Source organism: Antedon bifida, chromosome 3 (assembly GCF_963402885.1).
Source record: "Antedon bifida chromosome 3, ecAntBifi1.1, whole genome shotgun sequence".
NCBI lineage: Eukaryota > Metazoa > Echinodermata > Crinoidea > Comatulida > Antedonidae > Antedon > Antedon bifida.
In genome coordinates, this window is record NC_136228.1 from 21,840,353 (window position 1) to 21,867,893 (window position 27,541).

The 27,541-nt window shown below is 32.5% G+C and overlaps 2 protein-coding genes and 1 long non-coding RNA gene across 3 annotated transcripts; 2 read left to right on the forward strand and 1 right to left on the reverse strand.

Moving 5' to 3' along the window:
* Positions 1-335: 335 nt before the first annotated feature.
* Positions 336-6,137, reverse strand: LOC144838234 (carboxypeptidase N catalytic chain-like). Its single transcript, XM_078693586.1, has 8 exons — positions 6,044-6,137; positions 4,126-4,283; positions 3,287-3,517; positions 2,540-2,692; positions 1,791-1,998; positions 1,053-1,192; positions 700-805; positions 336-490 (listed from the first exon to the last, which is right to left on the reverse strand). The coding sequence occupies exons 1-8, from the start codon at positions 6,135-6,137 to the stop codon at positions 336-338; spliced, it is 1,245 nt and encodes a 414-aa protein (XP_078549712.1).
* Positions 6,138-17,620: 11,483 nt separating this feature from the next.
* LOC144837925 (uncharacterized) lies at positions 17,621-19,414 on the forward strand. The gene is made up of 3 exons (XR_013611566.1): positions 17,621-17,967; positions 18,754-18,807; positions 19,345-19,414. It is a non-coding gene; the product is annotated as an uncharacterized LOC144837925 (long non-coding RNA).
* A 2,620-nt stretch (positions 19,415-22,034) lies between these two features.
* LOC144838235 (carboxypeptidase D-like) lies at positions 22,035-26,780 on the forward strand. The gene is made up of 8 exons (XM_078693587.1): positions 22,035-22,070; positions 22,681-22,906; positions 23,605-23,813; positions 24,408-24,560; positions 25,102-25,396; positions 25,906-26,045; positions 26,293-26,398; positions 26,626-26,780. Exons 1-8 carry the CDS (start codon positions 22,035-22,037, stop codon positions 26,778-26,780), a joined length of 1,320 nt encoding a protein of 439 aa, XP_078549713.1.
* Positions 26,781-27,541: the final 761 nt, after the last annotated feature.

The window sequence follows — 27,541 nt, forward strand, 5'->3', positions numbered from 1 at the left end:
TAAATAGGAAAGGTATATTGCATTAAAGACCAGTGTAATACAGATCAAACCAGAAATCCCCCTCCCCGAAAAGAAGAACGCAACATTTTGTGTCGGGAATTCCGTTTATAAATTTATTATTAAAATCAAATCAGAACACGTACAGACTTTGTTTTATAAAAATGTACATAACACACACGTTATTTATTCATATCATACAATTTAGACAAGATGGTTCATAAAAAATATTTAGAAATGTAGCTAGGAAACTATAATAATATATTTTGGAAATATATAATATTGACATACATCTTATGTTAGGGTACAAATATAATACAATTTTTAAAAACTATTTGTTATGGTACCTCTCGTCGACTGAGTACAAAGTTTAGAGGCGTCACCGAGTTTTCTACTACTTCAACCACGAAACCTTTGCTGAAATATCCTTCCGCCGATACTGTTTTTGTGTAGGTACCTGGTAACAATAAACGCCAATATTCACCGTCTTTTGCTAAAGAAAAAGTATATAGATATTAAATCATAGATAATATAAATATGGTTCATTTTAACATATTCTTATTCATACGTAACAACATGGAAATGTTGAATGTTTAAAATGGTTGATCAAAATATATGGGTAAATTATTTCTAACCATTCACCAATGGTGGCGAATTTAAACAAAATCTGTTTCAATTAAAGCAAAAATCAATTCAACTTACTTGAGGTGACGTCATGATTGATTCCTGGTCCTCCTACATGTACTACCGCTCCTTTGATAGGCATATCGTCAGTGCTTGCTATAATACCCTTTACTCCCATATGAATCTGAAATGTTAAAAATAAATATGTACATAATATTACATACTTTTTATTTTAGTGTATGTGATATCACATGTGCCAGAAAGGAATACACACACCGCTACCATCATCATCATCATGATCTTTAACCGTAGCAGTAATATACAGTAATATAAAGTTACTTTGTTGTAACCAAGTCCGACTGATGACATCATGAACCACTAATGAATGGTAAAGAATTAACCGTGGAAATGTTCCACTACAATTGACTTACCTGGTACATGTACTGAATGAGCGCATCTTTGTTGTCAACCCATTCCTTTTCTAATCCCGATTCTGACGAGAATTTAATGCAATCTAACTCGAGCGTTATATCAAAACAATTCGTGTGCAGATAATCATAATCTTGAAGGCCTTTAAAGGAAATACACAAAATAAATATTGTTTATCATCATGGTTTTGTTTGTTGAATTACCTAAAATCGTGTCCGGTATTACTGCATTGGCTCTCACAAAAACTAACGTTACAAGAAGACGTATTGAGATGATGCTATGCCAAAATCTTGACATCGTTGTACCAATGTACATCCGGATGTAGGCCTACACCACATTTTTTGATAAAACTGAGGAAAAAGTAAACTAAACCACTAAACCGCCAAGTTTGCCATGATGTCATGAGTAGGATTCCCATCAGAATCGACTTTGTTCTTTATGCCTAATTATCTATCTGAACAGTTTGTAGAACCACGTCAGAGTTGGGCAAACATCATCTCCCTGACGTGAAACTAGTCTGTTACTAGGCCTAGTTCATATTAGTAGGAAACACTAGGCCTAGTTCATATATTAGTAGGCCTAACCATTATCATATTTAATGTGCTTAAGGAGGTTACAACATTATTATATGTTTAAATAATAAGAACTCACCTCCTTTGACCGTATACCAACTCGCACCATTGGTTATACCATCTTCAAATGTACGACTGTATATTGAGCATGCGCGTGTTCTAGTTGACATAGTAGCGTGAGATTGCGAATATGTTCGTGCAAGATGTCTAAAAAGAGAGAGTCGTCTGGACTCATTGTATAAGATGGTCGCCCGTTAAAGGATCTTACGTCATCAAATGGATAATTTGCTACCAAATCGCCATCGTGCATGTTGGCAGATAGCACAAAAGGGTATTCCTCAACCCATTCAATGTAAGCTTGTACTTCGGGTTCAGGCTGTTGAAAAATAGTAAAAACAAATAGTTATACATTTCTAAGTTCAAAACATTTGCTACATTAAACATAACTTGTGTGGCACTGATAATTAACACAAAGCATAAACAGTAACTTCAAACAGGATAATTACACAATCAAACGTTATGTAATGTGCTGATAAATGAACACGATGATGTCATATCACTACCATATTTGGGCACATCACAGTTTTTGTTTTTGTTAAACTGGTTTGATAGTGTAGACAGAGCTTAAAATCATAACATCATAACAACGTCCGTTCCCAATTACATGCATGTCAACTATTGCGATAATTTTCCAAATTCAATAAGATAGATAGTAGAGAAAGCTTGATAATAACTAGGCCTAAGGGTCCGTTCAGGCTTAGTTATTTACCCGGGTAGCAAGCTGGTTTCACGGGCACAGTTATCGCTAACTTTGGTGGGTAGGAAACCAACTTAACCTGGCAAAACAACTAAGCCGAAACGAGTCCTAAGTAGCGTGTGCTTGCATACAAATCATTAAAAAAACAAAATTAATTTACCACATAATTCGTCGTATCTTTGCCGTACCCCAGATGATGAGTTTTGCCACCAATAATTTCATTTCGATACATAATTGTATTTAGCCGCGGAAAGTTCCTGTTTAAATCAACAGAATGCAAATTCTCACGACCATAGGCATCAATAACCATATCCTGAAATTAAAACATTAAATATCATAGACAATATTTAATAATTTAGTCGACCTTGAGAGTTATAATTTTGGTGCAAACGTTAGGTACAAAAAGTTCTTATTCTGGCTTAGTTTCAATCTAGTCCACTGATGCATGGTATAGTTACATGAACAAGTCGCTATACCATTTTATTTCTTGCAAACAGATTTAATATATTTGTCATGGGGATTGGTTTTAAAGTACCTAACATCAAGATCACTCATCATCACACTTCATCTGTACGCGCGTTTGTTACATGTTTTTTCATACACACATCACGCATCCGCAACCAACCAAATTTCATTTGTACCTCGTTGTTAAAATGACAATAAATAATATCGTATTGTATCGTAATTGTTGGGTCGGTTGCAGTATCTATTTAATAATTTATTAGAAGAGAACATTCCTCAAACCAAATGAAGATTTTTTTAGGCCTACGCGGTTGAGCATTTTGTAAAGGGTCTCAGAACTAAAGAAAAAATACATGTTCTTGGTAAGATCCACGTAATTGCTAAATAAATGTACATTGAATTTATGATCATTTAGATGATAATACCGGTGATTATTATTTCTTACGAATTCTTTGTAGAACTGGAAGGCCTTCTCGAAGCCATCAGGGTTGAGACTTGGAAGCAGGTGGATCCGGGTGTGGTCGACAAGATACCTAATAGTGGCATTACCAGCATGATACTCATTGCAAAGGTACTCAGCTAACTTTAAGATCAACTCGCGTCCAGTTACCTCGTCTCCGTGCATGTTAGCAATATACTTAAATTCTGGTTCAACTGTCAACAAATAAATTGATAAGTTATAAGTACAGAGTCATAAGATTTTATTATAATTTGTTGAATGAAACGTTACTAGTTATATTGAATATAAGTTAAATATTAACATCTTAAATTTATTATACACATTAACAAACAATGGTAAGTAAAAGTACATCCGCTGAATATGTCGTTTATTGTACCCTGCACTTATGGCAAACACTGATAGGCCTACTCTGTCTTGAATACTGTATATTATACATAGGCAGTCGTCTTAAAATTAATTAAAGTAAATATGGTATAACTGGATATTATAATGAATTTATAGATTTTTGCTATTCTTAAAATCCAAATAACGTTTTACGTCTAGGACAAAAATTGTTAATAAGACTACTAAAAAGATACTAAAAAATCTGTATTATTTTAAGTTATATACAGTAGAAAAATGATTAAGGTGATCGAATAAAGTGTTCCTTTAATGGTTTGGCAGCAGTTTTAAAACACGTCATATTCCTCTCGTTGTTATGAAATTATCCCATTATCCCATCATAATACACATTTATGTATTCACAATTCACAATTACATTTACAATATTTAATAGTATACCAAAAGAAGCGAGCGCTTGTCAGTTTGGTAACCATTATTTAAATATTGTTGCTTATTTCCAATGCGTACAACTGTCTTCCGTCAACACTTTGTCCGATACTGTACATCTTGGTAATATTAGGATAAGCTGTCGTGAGATTCTGGAAAAAGATTCTGATATCGTTTGAATCATGATAACGGAATTCATGGAATGACGTACGATCTGCAAGAATAGTCTAGGACCTGGGTCAGATTTGTATGCATTTAATTTAGGAGAGAATATCTCAACTGTTATAGGATAATTTGACCCCAAGGAACAACATGGGATATGTGCCAAATTTGCTATCCGGGGCGAACATGCCCAAAACCGGGGTCAAAGGTTAAAAATGTGTGGTTCTTATATCTCGACAACCACTTGTCGTACAGATTTGGTTTTGGTGACAAATTGTTCAGAATATACATATTTATATTCGGTCTAACACAAATTTTAGCGAAAAAATTACCGGAAATGCTTTTACTGACCTTTGACCCAAAAATGACCAAAAAACACATTTTCGGGTTAAATTATTCTTTAAAATGCAAATGGACAAACTGTATGGTATCAAATGAAAGCATACATAATGTGCTACCAACTGCTACCCAACTTGTATTGAAAATATTTAATTATGAAGCTAATTGTGTGGAAAATGTGCATATTTTGATTAATTTTATAGAAAAAATGAATATTTGGTAGCGTAATTGTTATGTTTATTTATATAATATTAAATAATTTAAGTATTTGGAAAAACTATTTAGTATCAAATGAAAGCCCATAAAATATTCTATCCATTTCTACCCAACTTGTATTAAAAATCTGTATATATGATGCTAATTTTGTTAAAAATGTGCATATTTTATTATTTTTTTACAAAAATGAGTATATTAAATAGTGTAAATTTATTTTGGTTTATTTATAATATTAAATAATTCAAATGTTCTTTTGGTGTCAAATTGTTCAGAATATACATATTTATATTCAGTCTAACACAACTTTTAGCGAAAAAATGGCCGGAAATGCTTCTACTGACCTTTGACCCCAAAATGACCAAAAACACATTTTCGGGTTAAATTATTCTTTAAAATGCAAATGGACAAACTGTATGGTATCAAATAAAAGCATACACAATATGCTACCTATTGCTATCAAACTTGTATTGAAAAATTGTAATTATGAAGCTAATTGTATGGAAAATGTGCATATTTTGATTACTTTTTTAGAAAAAATGAATATTTGGTAGCGTAATTGTTATGTTTATTTATATAATATTAAATAATTTAAGTGCTTGGAAAAACTATTTAGTATCAAATGAAAGCCCATAAAATATTCTATCCATTGCTACCCAACTTGTATTAAAAATCTGTAATTATGATGCTAAGTTTGTTAAAAATGTGCATATTTTATAATTTTTTTACAAAAATGAGTATATTAAATAGTGGAAATTTATTTTGGTTTATTTATAATATTAAATACTTCAAGTGTTTGGAATATCTTAGTAAATTTACCAAGCATTTTTATTGTTTTATCACTTTTAGATATTAATTATGTTGTATTTTTTAATATCCAGGCTAAGGGTAGTCTAGATCAAATTATCCTATAACAGTTGAGATATTCTCTCCTAAATTAAATTCATACAAATCTGACCCAGGTCCTAGACTAAAGGACATTAATTTTAACTAAAAATATGATTCATATTGGGTGTTACTTTGTCCAATATGGTACATTTATTGGTGGACATCTTGGATTTGACACCCTTAAGCTTTTTTAGAAAAATTGCAACATCTTTTTTTTTTACTTTACAACTTAGAGAAACTAAATCAGCTGGAATTTTGCTTTTAACAAAAAATGACACATACTTACATACACTTGAAATATTTAATATTATAAATAAACCAAAATAAATTTCCACTATTTAATATACTCATTTTTGTGACAGTCCGTTTCACCCCACACATCATGGCTACAATCATCGATGGTTTCATCAGTTAGATCGCAGCTTAGTTCTCCCAACCAAACCTTCTCTGGAACATTTGTTCGCATACCTCGTCTATGTAGAATTAATAACACAGATTAATTTGTAATTTGATTGAATGTTATCAATTATGATCTCTTGGCAACTGCTAATTCTACAGGCTTCCATCGTCTACACGCGTCTATCTAAGCTCGATTTTTGTCGATTTTGGATATGCTATTCTCTAAGAAATTTTGTAATGTAAACAATTCAGTTGTACCATTTCCCCCGACTGAACCTTAAAACTAGCAGAATGCATAGGGGCCTAATAATAGTACAGTTTAAATCGGAATTGCTGTCAACCACCAACATTTCTTTGTATTTTTACGAAAAGAAATTTTATTATTGTACAAATGGTATATGTAATTTACTCTCAATTCAATGTTTTATATTGCAATGAGTAGAACGAATGAAACCCGCAAATCGAAAAGCCTCGAAATAACTACATACTTGGGACAAGTTTATTGTAGGCCTATACATACATTGCATTACAGTATGTACATTACACAACAATGATACAATTATTTCAATACCACCTTTCCACTGATGTTATTGGATGAAGATAAAGAGCATGGCAAATCATTAAAAATACTGAACTAACTGTTTTTTAATGAACGAGGCCTACCTTCTATATTAACATGGTCGTCACTACGGTTTACAGACGAAACGGCCGCCAACTGAAACGGCCGCCAATTGAAACGCAATTAAATGTATGAAACGCCGCGTGTGCCGTTTGTCATACAAAACGACGTGTGGTTTAATACAATTGTTTTACTTTTTTTTCAGATTGAAATGACTTTAGACGTATGTGACTTAATAAATATTAACAGATAGATGTTTTTTGATTATTTATGTATTATTATGTTTATCGTATAATAATGAATATTGTGTAAACATAATTGAGTTTTTTATATATTTTTTAAATGTAGGCCTATACAGTAAAAGTGTAAGGAAAAGAATTGGAATTGGACAAAATAAATGATAAATAATTACTATTATTATATTAAAATCTAAATTCTTCCTAGTACTAATACTGTAGTAAACCTATATAGTTAAGTTCAATAAATGTTTAAATATCCTTATTATTAAATTTTATTCTTTTTTTAAGAATTAGTTTTTTAAGATACATTACTTTTTTTTATTTACCGGTAACACTATATCAAACAATTGTAGCGGTTTCGTTGCGGAATGTCATCATGTTCGCAATTAAATCATATAACATATAATTAATAACAATTACGTTAGATAAAAAGACAACTTAGGGCGTTGACATCACAAACTCAACACAATCGATTCAACGCAACAATAGCGACTTTAATTACAAACAATACACACACAGACACTAGCAAATGCTAAACAATACGCAACACGATTTTATTCAAAATACAAACGAGGACATTTTATTCAGATTATTGTTATTTTAAATTGTTTACAATTAATGGTGGTCAAGGCTTTAATATTAAAAACAGATCATTATTTTTATTTCACATTACATTAAATATTATATTACAATTAGTAACCTGATTTATTTATGTATTATGAATCAAAACGAACTTTATAATTAATTTCATATATGTACAATAAAATAGATTTCAATAATCATTAATAATAATAAAATAATCAGATTGCTTAAATAAGTTAGTTTGCATACAGTAGATAGTAATTATAGAGAATTGAAAACTTGAAAACTGCGTCCATCTTCTTGCAACCACGCCGTAAAATCATTCTTTCGAAACTGGCGCGATTGCATGCTGACAGACACTGTAAAATGTTTTTCAGTCATAATTATTGTAAACCGTATTCATGTCAATAGATATAGATATCAACCATTAAAAAGCTTGAAGACATTCGGTGATTAGGCACAAAACTGCAAGTTACATATTCCTCCCTACTAGAGGTACCGCACCACCACCACCACCACACAACAACACACACACGCGGGCTCAGCTGCTGCATTTGACCACCACACCACGGCGGGCGGCAATTGTGTTTGAGTCGTCCACAACAACACATCAAACAAGAAGTCTAGGCCTATTCCCAATCACGCACGGCGTACCCTGGAACATGACGAATTGGGGATCAACCTGAGTTTTCGGCATGTATTGAATATAGGACTATTCCATTATTATTTATAGGGGTGTTAGTCAATATGTTGGGTGTGCCAGGCTTGTTGAGGCTTCTATTGTTCGTGTCATTGTGCCAATTGTTTTGTATTTCACTGTGTTTGAGAAAAACAAACAAAAAACTGCTGCTGTAGTTAGCCTATAGCTTTTATTATGTGTCTGTAAATTATATCGTATTTTACACTATATAGGCCCTAACATGTTATGTTATAGGCCATCAACAGTTAAATCATATCATGTTTTATTTTACATTTCATGTAATACAGTATTGTTTTTTTTTTCTCAACAGCCGAATCAAGTTATATAGCCTCTTACAAATAACAAGAAAAAATACATTCAAACGTTATTCACAATAAAGAGAAAACATACAAAGAACTTATTTAATTTATGTTTTAATTTATATAAATCCAAAGGCAAATTAATGAAACAATGACAATGATGTGGGTATCAGTGGCTGGATCTCAATAGAGATACAAAAAAAACGAAAAGCTAAATCAAAACGATAAAGTAAAACAGCTAGAAAAACAATATATATAAATACATCCATGTTTGTTTTTTTCTCAACCGTTTATGACTTAAAAAAATTCAGTACACTAAAGGCATAAGATTAAGCAAAACATACATTGTGTAACATATTTAATTTAAGGTATACCTGTATATGTTTTATTTCATCGACCCAGTTTTAAGTGTTATTTAGTAGTGTCATGTTTGGTTCAACTCAATGAGTTAGCAATATGTTTGTGAGGTTCTCTCTCCAGCTGATCCTGACACAAAAACTAAAATAGTCAGAAATAAAATTGCAGAGCTTTCTCTCATGCAACACACACTAACCCTTCCCCAGTACAAGATATATAGGGCCTACACTGTTAAAAAAATTCTTATAAAAAAACGGTAAATTACTAGCAATCTGTTGGTCATAAAGTCGGTTGTCTACCGTAATGTAGAATCACAGGTACTGTTGAAAATAAATTACTCTAAAACTACAGTAAATTACTGTTAACTTGAAAGTCGGATGTCAACTATAACGTAAAATCACAGGTACTGTTTCTAATAAATTACTACAGTATATTACTGTTAATCTGAAAGTCTGTTTGTCATCAATAACGTAAAATCACGGGTACCGGCCATATATAAATTACTGTAAAACTACAGTAAAATTACTGTTGATTTCAAAGGAAGTGGTCTACCATAATGTAGAATCAAGAGTAATGTTGATAAATAACTGTAAAACTACATTAAAATTACTGTCAATTTCAATGGTCAATGGTAATGTAAAATCACAGGTACTGTTATTAATAAATTACTGTAAAAGATTCATTGAATTCCAACCAAACAAAATATTACAAAAATATAAATACCATACAGACAAAATAAATACATGCCAATAATCTTATTTCAATAACTGATAACAATAACAAACTCAATTATAATGTTTCTTTTTCTACTTGTCTAAATATCTTGTTTCTGTCATGTTCTTACAGTATGTTCCCTACAATGTTCATTGTATCTGAACTTGATCTGGGATTCTCTGTAACGTTTCTTTTTTTAAAATAAACAACATTTTTTATAAATCTCTGCCTACAGTATATTACATAGATGTTTTCAATCTTCAAAGTACGTCTTCTATTAAAATTTGTTTATCACCTATTTCAATATAAAATATTTAAGTAATTGATATTGATATTTACAATCAATCGAAAATCTTTAAAAAACCAATCTATTAAAATTAGACCTACCATCTATGCTTGATCATTAAATAATTAATGTGGATGTTACAATCATCAAAATATGCCTTATATTAAAATGACCATCAAATAAATGGAAGGTTTATTCCAGAGTACAGGACCTGGATGTGGTAGATGGACACTTAACAGTAAACCACAGTAAGAATTTTGTTGATCCAATAACAGGAGTCCACACTCAAAACATAGAATCCTACTGGAATCGTAAAAAATTAAAGTTAAAAATGGGTGTAAATGGGAATGGTTACCGGAATACCTTGACGAATTTATGTGGCGAGAAAGATATGGCATAATATAAATTAAACAGATTAAGTAAGTTAAAATAGTATATGTTCCTTGTGCCTTATTAAATAATGTTAAAGTTCTTGTGCCTTATATTTGAATAAAGTTTGAAGAATGTATTTTTCGATCTATCGATTTTTTTCTTGTTGTTTGTAGAGGCTATTTGATTCAACTGTTGAGAAAAAAACAAACATGGATGTATTTATATAAATTAAAATATAAATTGGATATTTTATATAAATTAAAACATAAATTAAATACGATTAAAATGTATGTATATGAATCTTTTTCTTGATCTTTTCTTGTTATTTGTAGAGGCTACTTGATTTAACTGTTGATTAAAAAAACATGTTAGGGCCTATATAGTGTAAAATACGATATAATTTACAGACACATAATAAAAGCTATAGGCTAACTACAGCAGCAGTTTTTTGTTTGTTTTTCTCAAACACAGTGAAATACAAAACAATTGGCACAATGACACAAACAATAGAAGCCTCAACAAGCCTGACACACCCAACCCAACATATTGACTAACACCCCTATAAATAATAATGGAATAGTCCTATATTCAATACATGCCGAAAACTCAGGTTGATCCATCTATTCTGTGGTGTGGACGGCGTTATAACTTGGTCATAAACTTGTGATTTCCTCAAAAATACACTTGAGGTAAAAGAGCTCACACGTCAATAATATGGCCTCTAAACTATCTGCGATTTTCACTCTTGCTTTTGTTTTTCTGGAAATATCTTTTGCACGTGGTAAGTAAAACTGATTTTTCTTATAGGCCTATAAAATATCTTATCATATTTTTTAATAGTTTCATATAAATTGTTTATTAACTATAGTAAAAATCTAATAGTTAACATAGGCCTATTTATGATTTTAATAAAATGTAATTCCTACACTTTGGAATGATAAAATATCGCAGTATGATCTTCCTAATATTACTGTGCGTATAGGCCCTCTTATATTAAATAAATAAGTATATACTTTTAGCTACTCGCAGTTTCAATCAATGCTATGAAGGCCTACAAATCCTAATGCTTATATAGTTATTTAAGCGAGTCCAATGGATGAGCGATTGATTAAGGCAGGGCGCCGTACCTAAAGAGCCAACAATATCGGCATGTGTTCGAGGCCTACTCGCTCCTGGTATATGACCAAAGCGGCCGCGAGCGAAAGCGGCCGCCAATAGAATCTATGAAACGCCAAGTACGTCATACAAATGTTTTGGGCAGTCGATCAGACGATACTATATAAATATATATAACTTAGAACTTAAACCAGATCTGTTTTATTTCTGCAACATTCAGAGAAATAAAGAGACGATACTATATAAATATATATAACTTAGAACTTAAACCAGTTCTGTTTTATATCTGCAGCATTCAGAGAAATAAAGAGACGATACTATATAAATATATATAACTTAAACCAGTTCTGTTTTATATCTGCAGCATTCAGAGAAATAAAGAGACGATACTATATAAATATATATATAACTTAGAACGTAAACCAGTTCTGTTTTATATCTGCAGCATTCAGAGAAATAAAGAGACGATACTATATAAATATCTCCTAACTTAGAACTTAAACCAGTTCTGTTGTATATCTGCAGCATTCAGGGCGTTGTTGTGTTTTACCTTTTGTACTGAAACAAAGGTCCTAATGCCACAAAACAAAAGCTAGAACAAAAGCAGCAGTATTTTAACAAGAGCACACTAAATTAATGAATGGGACAGCATTAATAGAGCGGACTAAATGGCCTAAATGGATTTTAAGAAATTAAATATGTCAAGATATGAATTAAAATGCATATGTTAAGATATGAATATATTAAGGTATAAATATGTTAAGATATGAATACGTTAACATATGAATGTGAAATGAATATATTACGATATGAATATATCAAAATATGAATATGTTAGGGATATGTGAAATGAATATATTAAGATATGAATGTGAAATGAATATATAAGATATGAATAAATGTTAAGATATGAAAATGTTAAGATGAATGTGAAATGAATATGTTAAGATATGAACACGTTAAGTAATGAATATGTTGAGATATGAATATATGTTAAGATATGAATATGTTTAAATATGAACACCTTAGATATGAATAAGTTAAAATATGTATACGTTAAGATATGAATGTGAAATGAATGTTAAGATAAAAATACGTTAAGATATGGGATACCAAGATATGAATGTGAAATGAACGTTAAAGTATATACACGTTAAGACAAGAACGTGAAATGAATTTGTTAAGATATGAATGTGAAATGAACGTTAAGATATGAATGTGAAATGAACGTTAAGATATGAATATGTTAAGATATAAATGTGAAATGAACGTTAAAGTATAAACACGTTAAGACAAGAACGTGAAATGAATTTGTTAACATATGAATGTGAAATGAATATGTTAAGATATGAATAAAAAAAAAATTATTAATAGAGCGGACTACAAAATTATGAATTCATCGGCGGCCCAGCAGCCGATCCGATGGAAAGTACAGTAAACTTGAATAGATAAATAAAGTAAAGAATTTGTAATTAAAAAGCAAAAGGTTAAGTGATGATTAAAAGTCACTTTTAAAAACTGTAATTGTATTGTTATATCAACTTGAATTTGTAATTAAATTTATTTGAAACAAGTGATTTGATGATTTTGCGTTTATTCTTGTGTTGGAAAAGTTTGAAGGAATTACGGTATTATAGGTTTTAACTGTTTAATGCGGGGTCGTTGCCGCTTTTTTAACACTTGCATTGATTACATTTTCTTTAGAAATCGGTATTTCTGTGATTGCGCTTTCGCGCATTCGACCCGCTTTCTAGCGCTCGCACATTATATTACAAAGGAAATCATTCATGTACTACACTGTTTAATGTAGAAACTGACGCCGACTTTTTATTTGAAATGCAACAATGAACTTGAAAATCACGCGCGTTCTTTCTTGCACATTCTATATAAGGAGAGAAAAATATTAGTAAAACATCATTTTTCTAATATCTATCAAAATGTACGAATGCATCGAATGTCAACTACCCGTTCTACAATATCAAGAAGGTCTTTTCTGTGAGGAGTGTGCAAGATGGCAGCATCGAGCATGTAATTCAGGAGTGACGCGTGCAGAGTATGAGCGAGGTGTGAGAGATGGATTCATCGACTGGACGTGTAACCAATGTGTGGCAGGAGACGACGACGAACAACCAGACCAGCTGGAAGTATATGCCGCCGACTTGGGAAACTTCGAAGAACCAGTGGTACGTCGAGAGCCGGAGATGGAAGATCCTTATCCGCAACCAAACTCGCCGATAAATGAGGATCAAGAGAGAGAGGAGGTAACATACACTGTACTCGAAGGAACGTCTGCCTGTGGGAAAGTAAGTCGATAACTTTTTAACTTCTTAAATTACAATTTAACAATTACATAAATGTTTCATACAAAGTTAACACCATGCTTTTTTGTTTTACAGGACACATTAATGGACAGTCTTGGTTTCCAGTACACCCAAAAGATTGATAAACGACGAGCAAACACTACCTGGCGATGTTCACTCAGAACCCGTGCCGTAACCTGTAAGTACTTTTACGTACCAGGTACGTCAAAGTTTTTAAAACACCTTCGGCTCATTGACAAAAATTTACAAATGTTTTTATGCAATACAATGTATGTATTTTTTTTATAGGACGTGGAAAAGTAGCTGAAATTCGACGCGACATAAAACGGAAAGCTGGAGAGCGACCATTCGATTCGGCAGCACAGATCACCGAAAGACTCATCCGGGAAGACATTGGTGTGGGACAGATAGCATTGCATCCGACCTTGCCACGACCTGCCAACCTTGCTCGTCAAGCAAACCACAAGAGAAAGTTATCAAGGCCAAGACACCCTGAGGACTTGGAGTTTGAACTTAACCGTCAACACATCGCACCAAATTTTGTTAGAGATGACATAGTTGTAAATGGAGGACGGCATATTCTACTTGCTACAGATGCGATGATTCAAATGTTATCAAGATCCAGAGTTTGGTAATTATTTTTCTTTATCTTTACTTTTTACGAGAAAATAATATTTCTGATTTTATTAACATATAACTGTTTTTAATTGACAATTTTCTTTTCTTCAACAGGTATCTTGATGGTACATTCAAGTTAGTAAAGCGGCCCTTCTACCAACTATTCAGCGTGCATAGTTTTATTCGCTCCGGTACCTCAACGAAGCAAGTTCCGCTGATGTTTGTATTGATGTCCGGAAAACGAAGCGACGACTACACGGCTGTTCTCCGATCCATCATTGGTATGTTGCCTGCCGTCAACGTGGTACGGATTGTAACAGATTATGAAGCATCAATTTGGAAGTCAGTACGTGATGTCTTTCCAGACGTTGAAGTATGTGGATGCCTATTTCACTTTACACAGGTAAGCTTGTAGTCCACTCAATCATGCTTAGTTATCATTTTAATGTTCTGTATTTGTCTTTAATTGTTAAATTTGTATTGTTCTTTCAGGCAGTCTTCAGGAAAGTTCAGGAATATGGATTGCAGCAGGCCTACATGCGTGACGTTGGTACCCGGAACTTCATCCGACAATTGATGACTTTGCCAGTTCTACCTGTGGAACATGTCAACGCAGTTTTCCGGCGACTACAACGGACTGCTACCGTGGAGATGGCTGAGATGGTTGAGTATATGCGCTCGTACTGGATAGACGGTGACGTCTTCAACCCAATTGACTGGGTCGTATTCCGGCAAGAAACACGCACCAACAACGACTTGGAAGGCTATCACAATCGTCTAAACACAAGAGCCAAACGATGTAAGAATTAAAAGCTTTTAACTTTGTTCACAATGTTTAATAAACAAAAGTATGTATGTATTAATATATGTTGTACAATTGTGGAATTAACTTTATTATAATTATTGTTTTTCAGCCAACCTGCACTTCTATCTTCTTTGCAAGCTACTTTTCGAAGAAAGCCAAACAGTGTCCATCCAGGCCGAACTTGTTTTTCGTGAAGACATCATCCGAACTCAGTCAAGACACACAGTAATCGCCAACGAACGCCTCAACACTTTCTGGGATGAATATTCACGCGGTGTACGATCAGCCAAGTCCCTCTTACTTGCAGCAAGCCGTGTGATCAGTCGTAATGCTCGTGCAAATTAATCAGTTGTATAATTATTGAAATAATTTAATTAATCGTATCTATCTATATTGTATTTCATGTGATTTTTAAATTAATGATGCATAATGTACTTAAGTTTATTTTTTAGTTGAATAAATTAATTTAATATTTATGTGAAATTGTGAACATCATAGCCCCGGCCTACAGTACTTAGTTTGTTTTAAATTAGATATATAAATGGTAATCCATATGAATTATTTATTTATTTGTTTCTTACAATTGAATTTTGTGTTAATAAATGTGTAACAGTTGTTTGAAAACAAATGCTGATGTGCTCTATTTTCTTATCTTATTATTTATCATCTGGTTTAAATTTGAAAAAAATTTAAGACATAAAGTAATGGTTACACCATTCATTATACATCCAATTCTGTAAGAGAACATAAATAAATTTACGTTATTATCTGGTTCAACTTAACTATATTGCAATCAATCATGTTTTACAATTACGTACTGCACCAAAGCAACACACCCACATTATACACAATGACTCTTTGGCGTTTCATACAAATGCATTGTTATGGATTGGCGGCCGCTTTCGCTCGCGGCCGCTTTGGTCATAATCCCTCGCTCCTAATTAGGGTGGTGGAACAAGTCCTCTCTCGGATAATGACTTTAAATCGTTGGTCCAGTGTTAGGCTATACAGTTTGTCCGTGTGAACATTAAAGAATTCATTATTCGAGACGAGTAGATGATCACCCCGGTGAACTGGTTCATAGGTATTGATAGGAGAGTGATTTACTATTGGTAATCCTTGGCCACATGTGCCGAAATACATAAAATCAATAAAATTAACCAATCAGTTCCTTCTCCTGTAAGGTAACACAATACGTTTGAACGGTGGGCGTATTCCACGGGAAGGACTCCTTGTTGTATACCATGATGGTGAATGGGGGACAGTTTGCAAGAAACAGTTTTCGACCGTAACGGCTGCTTCAATCTGTAGACAGTTGGGGTACCCAGGTGTTTATCAAATGCTAAGTAAACAAAAACAAGCCAGGTAAGTTGGTTTTACAATTAGAATATTCACAAGATACAACAAGAACAATTTCTTTTCGTAAAAATACAAAGAAATGTTGGTGGTTGACAGCAATTCCGATTTAAACTGTACTATTATTAGGCCCCTATGCATTCTGCTAGTTTTAAGGTTCAGTCGGGGGAAATGGTACAACTGAATTGTTTACATTACAAAATTTCTTAGAGAATAGCATATCCAAAATCGACAAAAATCGAGCTTAGATGGACGCGTGTAAACGATGGAAGCCTGTAGAATTAGCAGTTGCCAAGAGATCATAATTGATAACATTCAATCAAATTACAAATTAATCTGTGTTATTAATTCTACATAGACGAGGTATGCGAACAAATGTTCCAGAGAAGGTTTGGTTGGGAGAACTAAGCTGCGATCTAACTGATGAAACCATCGATGATTGTAGCCATGATGTGTGGGGTGAAACGGACTGTAAACACTCCTACGACGTGGGCCTATCGTGCTTCAGAGGTGCGTGAAATTCAGTTATAATCTAGACATAGGAAGTAGTTAATAGTAATGTTTTTACACGAAATTAGGAAGATAAATTTGTTTTCTTAATCACAAATGAAATGTCTAGAAAAATATATATCTACATTTTTTTCAAAATATGATCAATACGTTTTTCCAAAAATAATATACATATGAAATCGTGCTCATGATATATGGTCGGATTTGTTGGTTTAAATTAAACAATTTTAACTTTATATTCACTTGCAGACAATTAGGCCTATATTTATTTTTATAATCATAATCTGCTTTCCTTTTATTTTCACAGCTTGTCTTGAAGGCGAATTCGGATGCGTCAGTGACGGAAAGTAAGGTTCATTATTTTTGGCAGTTTGGAAATTTAATTTTTCCGGTTAAGCTTGTTTCCTACCTCTTTAGCTACTCGTCTGTGAAAACGCACATTCACGCACGCCAGCACAGACGCGTAGTGGAACCATGCTTTATTATCAACTTACTCTGCCAACGAATAAAACACTGTGCTTATCTGATTCATTATACGTTTTATTTGTAAAATAGCATAATTATAGGTCTAACGATAGCCACGATTCAGAGGAAGAAACACTAAAAACTATAGGCCTAATAGAATTCATATTTTTTTTTATTGTATGTTGATCACAGCTGTTTCAAACATACGAATTAAGTCATGCGCCCTCAACGTTACAAGTCGTATCGCTGGAGTAAGAATACATAAACAATTACTTACAAATCCACGTGTGCAGAGTGGAGTCAATCGTCATTTAAAGACATGTTTTAAACAGCCAATGAGAATGAGATAAAAAAATAAAGGGTCGCTAAAAATATGAATATTCATTAAAGAGTCCCTGGATGAAACAAGCAAGTTGTTGTTTTTGTTTTTAACAAGGAATGTAACGCTGAAAATTAATGGAAGGGTGGACCATAAATTACAAGCATAGACCAATTAACGCACGTGAGTGATATTTCCAAATTAGGTACATGTTTGTTTGTCCGTATCTTTAAAAAATGTAATTTTCACTCTAATTCTTTGGTACTGCATGATAATTTAGTTATCTGTGAATGTTATAACATAGTAATGGTCGAGAGGTGATGGTTGAATTTTTGAGCTATGGCCGTTTCAAATTGTGTCATTTTAGGCTTAGGCTTGTGTCTACTCTAGTTGCAACACTGCCTTTCATGTGACAGCTGACCCAAATGAGTTTGGAAATGTTACATTATTTTAATTATTTAGGCCTGGCTGGGTAGGGTAGGCATATACCAATATTATAGGCCCTATTTTTATTTTAATACTAGGCCTACGCCCTAGCTAGACCTGTGCTCTCTAGCAGCCTACTACAGAGAAGCAGCTTTCCGGCTTAGTTAGCCTGGCCTTGAGTAGGCTAGCCTACTAGGTATTAGTAGGCTACCTAATTAAAATTAGGCCCAGGATCTACGCCTAGGCCTATATATTATTAATATTATTAAATCATTATAATTAATTTTAGTTTTAATAAATTTACAGTATTCATTACAAAAACTGTAAATTTAATATTATGAGGATTATATATATATACCCTATATATGCAATGACATAGGGAATATTATAGGCCTACCCTGTATGTAATAATTACAATATAAATAATGACAAGCATCATATTAACATTTGGTTTTGCTCATCACTGCATATTCAAATTAGTATGCAATCATATTAAATTTAATAAGTTAAGTTAATTTTATAAAATTGTTATAATAATTATTAATGTTATACTATTGTAGGTATTATGGTATTATATAGAGCAGCAACCTGAAGTGGCTAAGCAGATTTGGACCATACCTACCATCTAGATAGGTAAGATTATTTTGCTGTTCAAGAAGTAGCAAATATTAAATTGTGTTTACCATGCTATTAATTTGTAATATTAACAATCAATCACTACCACTGGCTGGGTAGGCTAGGCCTATTATAGGCCCTATTTTTATTTTAATATACTAGCTAGACCTGTGCTCTCTAGCACTAGCAGCCTACAGAGAAGCTGCAGCTTTCCAGCTTATTTAGCATAGCCTAGAGCAATAGGCTAGGTATAAGTAGACTACCTAATTAGGTCTAGGCTCTACGCCTATTATTATTTAATTATTATTAATTTTAGTTTTAATATATTTACAGTATTTATTTAAATAATGTTTATTATGAGAATACCTGGTTATATATACCCTATGCAATGACATAGGGCATATACCCCTACCCTGTATGTAATATTATAAATAACAAATTTTAACATTCGTTTTTGCTTATTACTGCATATTCAAATTAGTATATATGCAACCATATTAAATTTAATAAGCTAATTTTAAGTAATTCTTATAATAATGTTTTACTATTTTTTAGGTACATAGCGGCAACCCGAAGTGGAAAAATCATTTTAAACAGATTTGGACCAATACCTACCATCTATATAGGCAAGTTTATTTTACTGTTCAAGAACTAGCAAATATTAAATTGTACAGTACAGCAGTGGTACTATCAATCAATAGTAATTAGTTAGTAATTGAAATATAGACATACTCTAGTATTACTTTTACATATTCATTATCATTAGGCATTGTTAAAAGGAAATCAATACAATGCAATATTCCTTTAACATTTAAAAATGTACAATATTTTATGATCATTAATGTTAATGAATCATTCTTCGTTGGCTTTCTTGCATTTGTTGGGTTTTATTATTTCATTTTGTATCATTGGAGATGTGAAAGTCAGATGAGTCTAAGTTTGACTCTAATCCACACTGCTGTTTTGTGACGGTTGAGTTTGGCATGTATTAGCTCCCTGCCTTGCTCAGAGACCACCTTCCATTCTCTCATGAATGCAATAGCATGGTGCTCAAGCATATGCAGCTTAGGCTGTATTACACCTGGTGCAATATGCCTGTATTTTGCTAAAAATACTTAATTTACACATTAATATATTTTATAATTTCAGAAATTTTGTGATGAAAAAGTCAATCTGTGGTGACTGTAGAATGGACCAGAGACCTGACTATCTTAGACATTTAAATAATAGAAAGTTCTGACAATTTTGTTGAATAGAAATGTACAATCATGGAGGTATAAAATAAATAAAATATTTTATACCTCCATGGTACAATGTATGATGTAATCTTAATTGAAAGTTGGCGGTTTTTAAACTATGCATATAAATTAGGACGTTAAAACAGTTATTTGATTATGAGGTATGTTCATTTAATTAAATTTGTTAGTATACTATAAACTTTCAAAAAGAGTGAAGATATAAGGAAGAAAAGAAGATTATGGAGCAGCTGTACCAGACAAAAAACTGTTCCCTTAAATGCCAGTGTGTTCTTTCACTTGTGAATGTAGTTTTGGCCCAGGTCATAGTTGTAGCATGCCAAGCAATTTTGTCCATGCCCTGTTAATTTAAATGTTAGCGTGGTAGTATACAGTATCCATTGCAAATTCATGAATGGCAGGTTGTACAAATGTATATAGGTAGTGATTTTACATTTGTTAGATTTAGTGCAAATTTGTGATGGCTTTTCATATTTTTTAAATTGTATTTTTTATCCTTTTCTTTAAATTTTGTTCCACAACAAAAGCAAGTAAAGCCTTTCGTGAAACTGTGTTGCCTACAAAAAAGAAAAGAAATGTTAATTTTACCAACCTTTAATTTTATATTATATTTATCATACAGTAGTTTGAGTATTTTTGTATAGGCTTTAATTTTAAGGGCCTAGGCCTGGTAGTTAGTAGTTTTACTAAATTTTTACATTTATGATGAATTATATTCAGTTGAAATAAATACAATGATAATAATTAAGCTTATTATTTAATCTATTGTAAATTAAAATGATGTATAGCATGATTACACTACTTATACATACCAACTAGGCCTAGCTACAACCTAGGCCTAGTTGCGTACAGCCTAGCGAGCGGGTATCAGCCGCGTTCATCGACCTCTCGCCAAATACGCTGTTTCGCATTTAACAAAACAGTCGAGTTTTTCAATGAAATTTTCTTGAGATTTTCACCGTCACCTCCTAACAATTCAATGTCTCATGTAAGCATATATAATCAAACTTTTACCTAGATTTTCCAAGTATTTATGAAAATTAGGAATAAAAACAAAAAGTGTACAATTTGACAAGCATTTTTTCAAACTTTCCGTTGTTTACATTTGCTAGGCCGATCGATGTTAATTTTTAAAACTTCCGGGTGAAAATAATTTCGTAAACTCGGTGTTATGCTTAATTACTTACTATTTCCAAAAAAATCGGTAATTAAAAAACTTATTTTCTAACAAATAGTATAAAAATGGTTTTATAATATTTATGACGAAATTGATTAAATTAATTTAAAGTGTAGTTATAAAAGTTGCAAATGTCGCGAAAGTTGAACAAGATTCAATCACTCGCGCGGCGTCACACTCAGGCACATATCGCCGTCTGACAATATTGAGGGCGCTTGACTTTTTCTATTTATTTTACATTGGTTGAAACAGCTGTGTGATTTAATATAAGTAGCAAATCTTTGGTGAAGGGCATTGTTTCTACCATATGCTGATGGGCCATCAAGTATTCCTCCTTGTTTTTTTACTGCAATGCATTCAGATTGAAGTAGCATCTTTGTTAAATAGTTTTCTAAGAAACTCTTAAAATCTTAAAAATAAAACTCCATGTAGTCAAGAAGATTTCTATTCGATTTATAACCTAAAGAAGTTGGAAATAACCTGCCCTACATGTATACAAAAATGAAAGTACCGCCTATATGAAAATGATTTGAAATTAGTATTTCTAATTTTAGTTTTTCTCAGTACAATTATTTGTATCATTTCATTTCATTAAAAAATAAAATTATGTGCCTTTAGGCCTAAGGTAGTTGCAAAAGATATGCCCACCGGGACACAGTCTACAGTTAGCATATTAATACTGAGTATCATGCATTGTTATAATATAATTTAATTACGTTTTTGTAATTCACTCAACGTTTATAACCGTAATGGTTTCCTCAACAGATGCATCGACTCAAACTTAGCATGCGATGGTTCACCAGATTGCAGTGATGGGTCTGACGAGGCTATATGTGAAAGAACAAGAAGTAAGTCACATTTTCAGTTATTTTTAAAAAATTATTTTAAATCAACTAAGCCTAACAGAAATAAAAAGCTCCACTAAATTATATTAGTTTAAAAAGCTCACAAACGAATATATAGTATACAGTAGAACTATATTAACCAGCATGGAACTCCTTAACAGTTTCCAAGTTTTTGTCAAAGTGATTAACCATGTCTTTCTCTCTGTTCGTTTCACGGAGAAAGTTTCCCAACTTAATAGGGGCGTTCCCGAATAGGCGTGTCCCTAAAGATGGATTTTATTGTTTTATTGCTGGATTTCTTATATACTGTATAATGTAAAGATGTATTGTCCCCCTGAAAAAATAATTTTTTAAATTGTTTTTGTTGAATATGTCATTTTATTGTCACATACTAGTTATCCACTTTGAACAAAAATGGAATCGAACAAAAAAATTATTTACCTGAAAAACTGTAATTTAAAGCAAATTGGCTGCCAGCCAATGGGTTTTTGGTTGAATTTGACCATTAATTTGGTCATTTTATATGAGAAAAATGTTTTGTTTTGTTTTTTTTTTCACGGAAGGAATTAACTTTATTAAAACTACAAAATAACCTATTCAAAGTCTAATTTAGTTAATCTTCATCTTTAATGTAATTATTATTATTTCATTTGTTCTTGCAGATCGTACGTCATTCCATGAATTCCGTTATCATGATTCAAACGATATCAGAATCTTTTTCCAGAATCTCACGACAGCTTATCCTAATATTACCAAGATGTACAGTATCGGACAAAGTGTTGACGGAAGACAGTTGTACGCATTGGAAATAAGCAACAATGTTGGTGTACACGAGATTCGTACGTTATTTTACAATTTTTTCAAACTATTTTAAGACACTCCTCAGTGGAGACTCCTATTTAAATGCATTTAAATAATGGTTACCAAACTGACAAGCGCTTGCTTCTTTTGGTATACTATTAAATATTGTAAATGTAATTGTGAATTGTGAATACATAAATGTGTATTATGATGGGATAATGGGATAATTTCATAACAACGAGAGGAATATGACGTGTTTTAAAACTGCTGCCAAACCATTAAAGGAACACTTTATTCGATCACCTTAATCATTTTTCTACTGTATATAACTTAAAATAATACAGATTTTTTAGTATCTTTTTAGTAGTCTTATTAACAATTTTTGTCCTAGACGTAAAACGTTATTTGGATTTTAAGAATAGCAAAAATCTATAAATTCATTATAATATCCAGTTATACCATATTTACTTTAATTAATTTTAAGACGACTGCCTATGTATAATATACAGTATTCAAGACAGAGTAGGCCTATCAGTGTTTGCCATAAGTGCAGGGTACAATAAACGACATATTCAGCGGATGTACTTTTACTTACCATTGTTTGTTAATGTGTATAATAAATTTAAGATGTTAATATTTAACTTATATTCAATATAACTAGTAACGTTTCATTCAACAAATTATAATAAAATCTTATGACTCTGTACTTATAACTTATCAATTTATTTGTTGACAGTTGAACCAGAATTTAAGTATATTGCTAACATGCACGGAGACGAGGTAACTGGACGCGAGTTGATCTTAAAGTTAGCTGAGTACCTTTGCAATGAGTATCATGCTGGTAATGCCACTATTAGGTATCTTGTCGACCACACTCGGATCCACCTGCTTCCAAGTCTCAACCCTGATGGCTTCGAGAAGGCCTTCCAGTTCTACAAAGAATTCGTAAGAAATAATAATCACCGGTATTATCATCTAAATGATCATAAATTCAATGTACATTTATTTAGCAATTACGTGGATCTTACCAAGAACATGTATTTTTTCTTTAGTTCTGAGACCCTTTACAAAATGCTCAACCGCGTAGGCCTAAAAAAATCTTCATTTGGTTTGAGGAATGTTCTCTTCTAATAAATTATTAAATAGATACTGCAACCGACCCAACAATTACGATACAATACGATATTATTTATTGTCATTTTAACAACGAGGTACAAATGAAATTTGGTTGGTTGCGGATGCGTGATGTGTGTATGAAAAAACATGTAACAAACGCGCGTACAGATGAAGTGTGATGATGAGTGATCTCGATGTTAGGTACTTTAAAACCAATCCCCATGACAAATATATTAAATCTGTTTGCAAGAAATAAAATGGTATAGCGACTTGTTCATGTAACTATACCATGCATCAGTGGACTAGATTGAAACTAAGCCAGAATAAGAACTTTTTGTACCTAACGTTTGCACCAAAATCATAACTCTCAAGGTCGACTAAATTATTAAATATTGTCTATGATATTTAATGTTTTAATTTCAGGATATGGTTATTGATGCCTATGGTCGTGAGAATTTGCATTCTGTTGATTTAAACAGGAACTTTCCGCGGCTAAATACAATTATGTATCGAAATGAAATTATTGGTGGCAAAAATCATCATCTGGGGTACGGCAAAGATACGACGAATTATGTGGTAAATTAATTTTGTTTTTTTAATGATTTGTATGCAAGCACACGCAACTTAGGACTCGTTTCGGCTTAGTTGTTTTGCCAGGTTAAGTTGGTTTCCTACCCACCAAAGTTAGCGATAACTGTGCCCGTGAAACCAGCTTGCTACCCGGGTAAATAACTAAGCCTGAACGGACCCTTAGGCCTAGTTATTATCAAGCTTTCTCTACTATCTATCTTATTGAATTTGGAAAATTATCGCAATAGTTGACATGCATGTAATTGGGAACGGACGTTGTTATGATGTTATGATTTTAAGCTCTGTCTACACTATCAAACCAGTTTAACAAAAACAAAAACTGTGATGTGCCCAAATATGGTAGTGATATGACATCATCGTGTTCATTTATCAGCACATTACTTAACGTTTGATTGTGTAATTATCCTGTTTGAAGTTACTGTTTATGCTTTGTGTTAATTATCAGTGCCACACAAGTTATGTTTAATGTAGCAAATGTTTTGAACTTAGAAATGTATAACTATTTGTTTTTACTATTTTTCAACAGCCTGAACCCGAAGTACAAGCTTACATTGAATGGGTTGAGGAATACCCTTTTGTGCTATCTGCCAACATGCACGATGGCGATTTGGTAGCAAATTATCCATTTGATGACGTAAGATCCTTTAACGGGCGACCATCTTATACAATGAGTCCAGACGACTCTCTCTTTAGACATCTTGCACGAACATATTCGCAATCTCACGCTACTATGTCAACTAGAACACGCGCATGCTCAATATACAGTCGTACATTTGAAGATGGTATAACCAATGGTGCGAGTTGGTATACGGTCAAAGGAGGTGAGTTCTTATTATTTAAACATATAATAATGTTGTAACCTCCTTAAGCACATTAAATATGATAATGGTTAGGCCTACTAATATATGAACTAGGCCTAGTGTTTCCTACTAATATGAACTAGGCCTAGTAACAGACTAGTTTCACGTCAGGGAGATGATGTTTGCCCAACTCTGACGTGGTTCTACAAACTGTTCAGATAGATAATTAGGCATAAAGAACAAAGTCTATTCTGATGGGAATCCTACTCATGACATCATGGCAAACTTGGCGGTTTAGTGGTTTAGTTTACTTTTTCCTCAGTTTTATCAAAAAATGTGGTGTAGGCCTACATCCGGATGTACATTGGTACAACGATGTCAAGATTTTGGCATAGCATCATCTCAATACGTCTTCTTGTAACGTTAGTTTTGGTGAGAGCCAATGTAGTAATACCGGACACGATTTTAGGTAATTCAACAAACAAAACCATGATGATAAACAATATTTATTTTGTGTATTTCCTTTAAAGGCCTTCAAGATTATGATTATCTGCACACGAATTGTTTTGATATAACGCTCGAGTTAGATTGCATTAAATTCTCGTCAGAATCGGGATTAGAAAAGGAATGGGTTGACAACAAAGATGCGCTCATTCAGTACATGTACCAGGTAAGTAAATTGTAGTGGAACATTTCCACGGTTAATTCTTTACCATTCATTAGGGGTTCATGATGTCATCAGTCGGACTTGGTTACAACAAAGTAACTTTATATTACTGTATATTACTGCTACGGTTAAAGATCATGATGATGATGATGATAGCGGTGTGTGTATTCCTTTCTGGCACATGTGATATCACATACACTTAAATAAAAAGTATGTAATATTATGTACATATTTATTTTTAACATTTCAGATTCATATGGGAGTAAAGGGTATTATAGCAAGCACTGACGATATGCCTATCAAAGGAGCGGTAGTACATGTAGGAGGACCAGGAATCAATCATGACGTCACCTCAAGTAAGTTGAATTGATTTTTGCTTTAATTGAAACAGATTTTGTTTAAATTCGCCACCATTGGTGAATGGTTAGAAATAATTTACCCATATATTTTGATCAACCATTTTAAACATTCAACATTTCCATGTTGTTACGTATGAATAAGAATATGTTAAAATGAACCATATTTATAGAATGAACCATATTTATATTATCTATGATTTAATATCTATATACTTTTTCTTTAGCAAAAGACGGTGAATATTGGCGTTTATTGTTACCAGGTACCTACACAATAACAGTATCGGCGGAAGGATATTTCAGCAAAGGTTTCGTGGTTGAAGTAGTAGAAAACTCGGTGACGCCTCTAAACTTTGTACTCAGTCGACGAGAGGTACCATAACAAATAGTTTTTAAAAATTGTATTATATTTGTACCTTAACATAAGATGTATGTCAATATTATATATTTCCAAAGTATATTATTATAGTTTCCTAGCTACATTTCTAAATATTTTTTATGAACCATCTTGTCTAAATTGTATGATATGAATAAATAACGTGTGTGTTATGTACATTTTTATAAAACAAAGTCTGTACGTGTTCTGATTTGATTTTAATAATAAATTTATAAACGGAATTCCCGACACAAAATGTTGCGTTCTTCTTTTCGGGGAGGGGGATTTCTGGTTTGATCTGTATTACACTGGTCTTTAATGCAATATACCTTTCCTATTTATTTGATGTGATTGCTATTTTCACAAAACAATATTTGTTGTGATATGAGGATGTTTGTATTAGATGAGGATAGGTAAGGATGGTTGTCTTTATTACGTAATATTTTACCCTTTGACCCACATCACTCATATTCCAAGTCAATTGAATGCTTTACTACATTTTCACGTTTACAATGATTCTCTACCGACCATGTTTAAGTAGAACATCTATTAAGGGGACACTTTTAAGAACCAACAAATTTTCCCCTTAATAGGGGTTTCCCCCCGAAGTGAAGAATTCTACCATCAGTTATTTTAGCCCAATATATACACGTTTGCGGTACGACGTTAGTACGAAACGGTAATTAAAATTGCATAATCATATAGATACGCGGTCGATATTTATTAATGTTACTATACTATCGTATATTCTGCAGGCATGGGTTGAG

Excerpts from the sequence above, each read along its gene's own strand:
- LOC144838234 (XM_078693586.1), bottom strand. The coding sequence starts at position 6,137 with ATGCGAACAAATGTTCCAGAGAAGGTTTGGTTGGGAGAACTAAGCTGC. Across the intron at positions 4,284-6,043 it reads TTGTAGCCATGATGTGTGGG|ATCGTACGTCATTCCATGAA; the intron begins GTGAAACGGACT and ends CTATTCTTGCAG. Across the intron at positions 3,518-4,125 it reads CATTGGAAATAAGCAACAAT|TTATCAATTTATTTGTTGAC; the intron begins ATTTAAATAATG and ends TGTACTTATAAC.
- LOC144838235 (XM_078693587.1), top strand. The coding sequence starts at position 22,035 with ATGGGTCTGACGAGGCTATATGTGAAAGAACAAGAA. Across the intron at positions 23,814-24,407 it reads TCCAGTTCTACAAAGAATTC|GATATGGTTATTGATGCCTA; the intron begins GTAAGAAATAAT and ends TTTTAATTTCAG. Across the intron at positions 25,397-25,905 it reads TTGGTATACGGTCAAAGGAG|GCCTTCAAGATTATGATTAT; the intron begins GTGAGTTCTTAT and ends TTTCCTTTAAAG.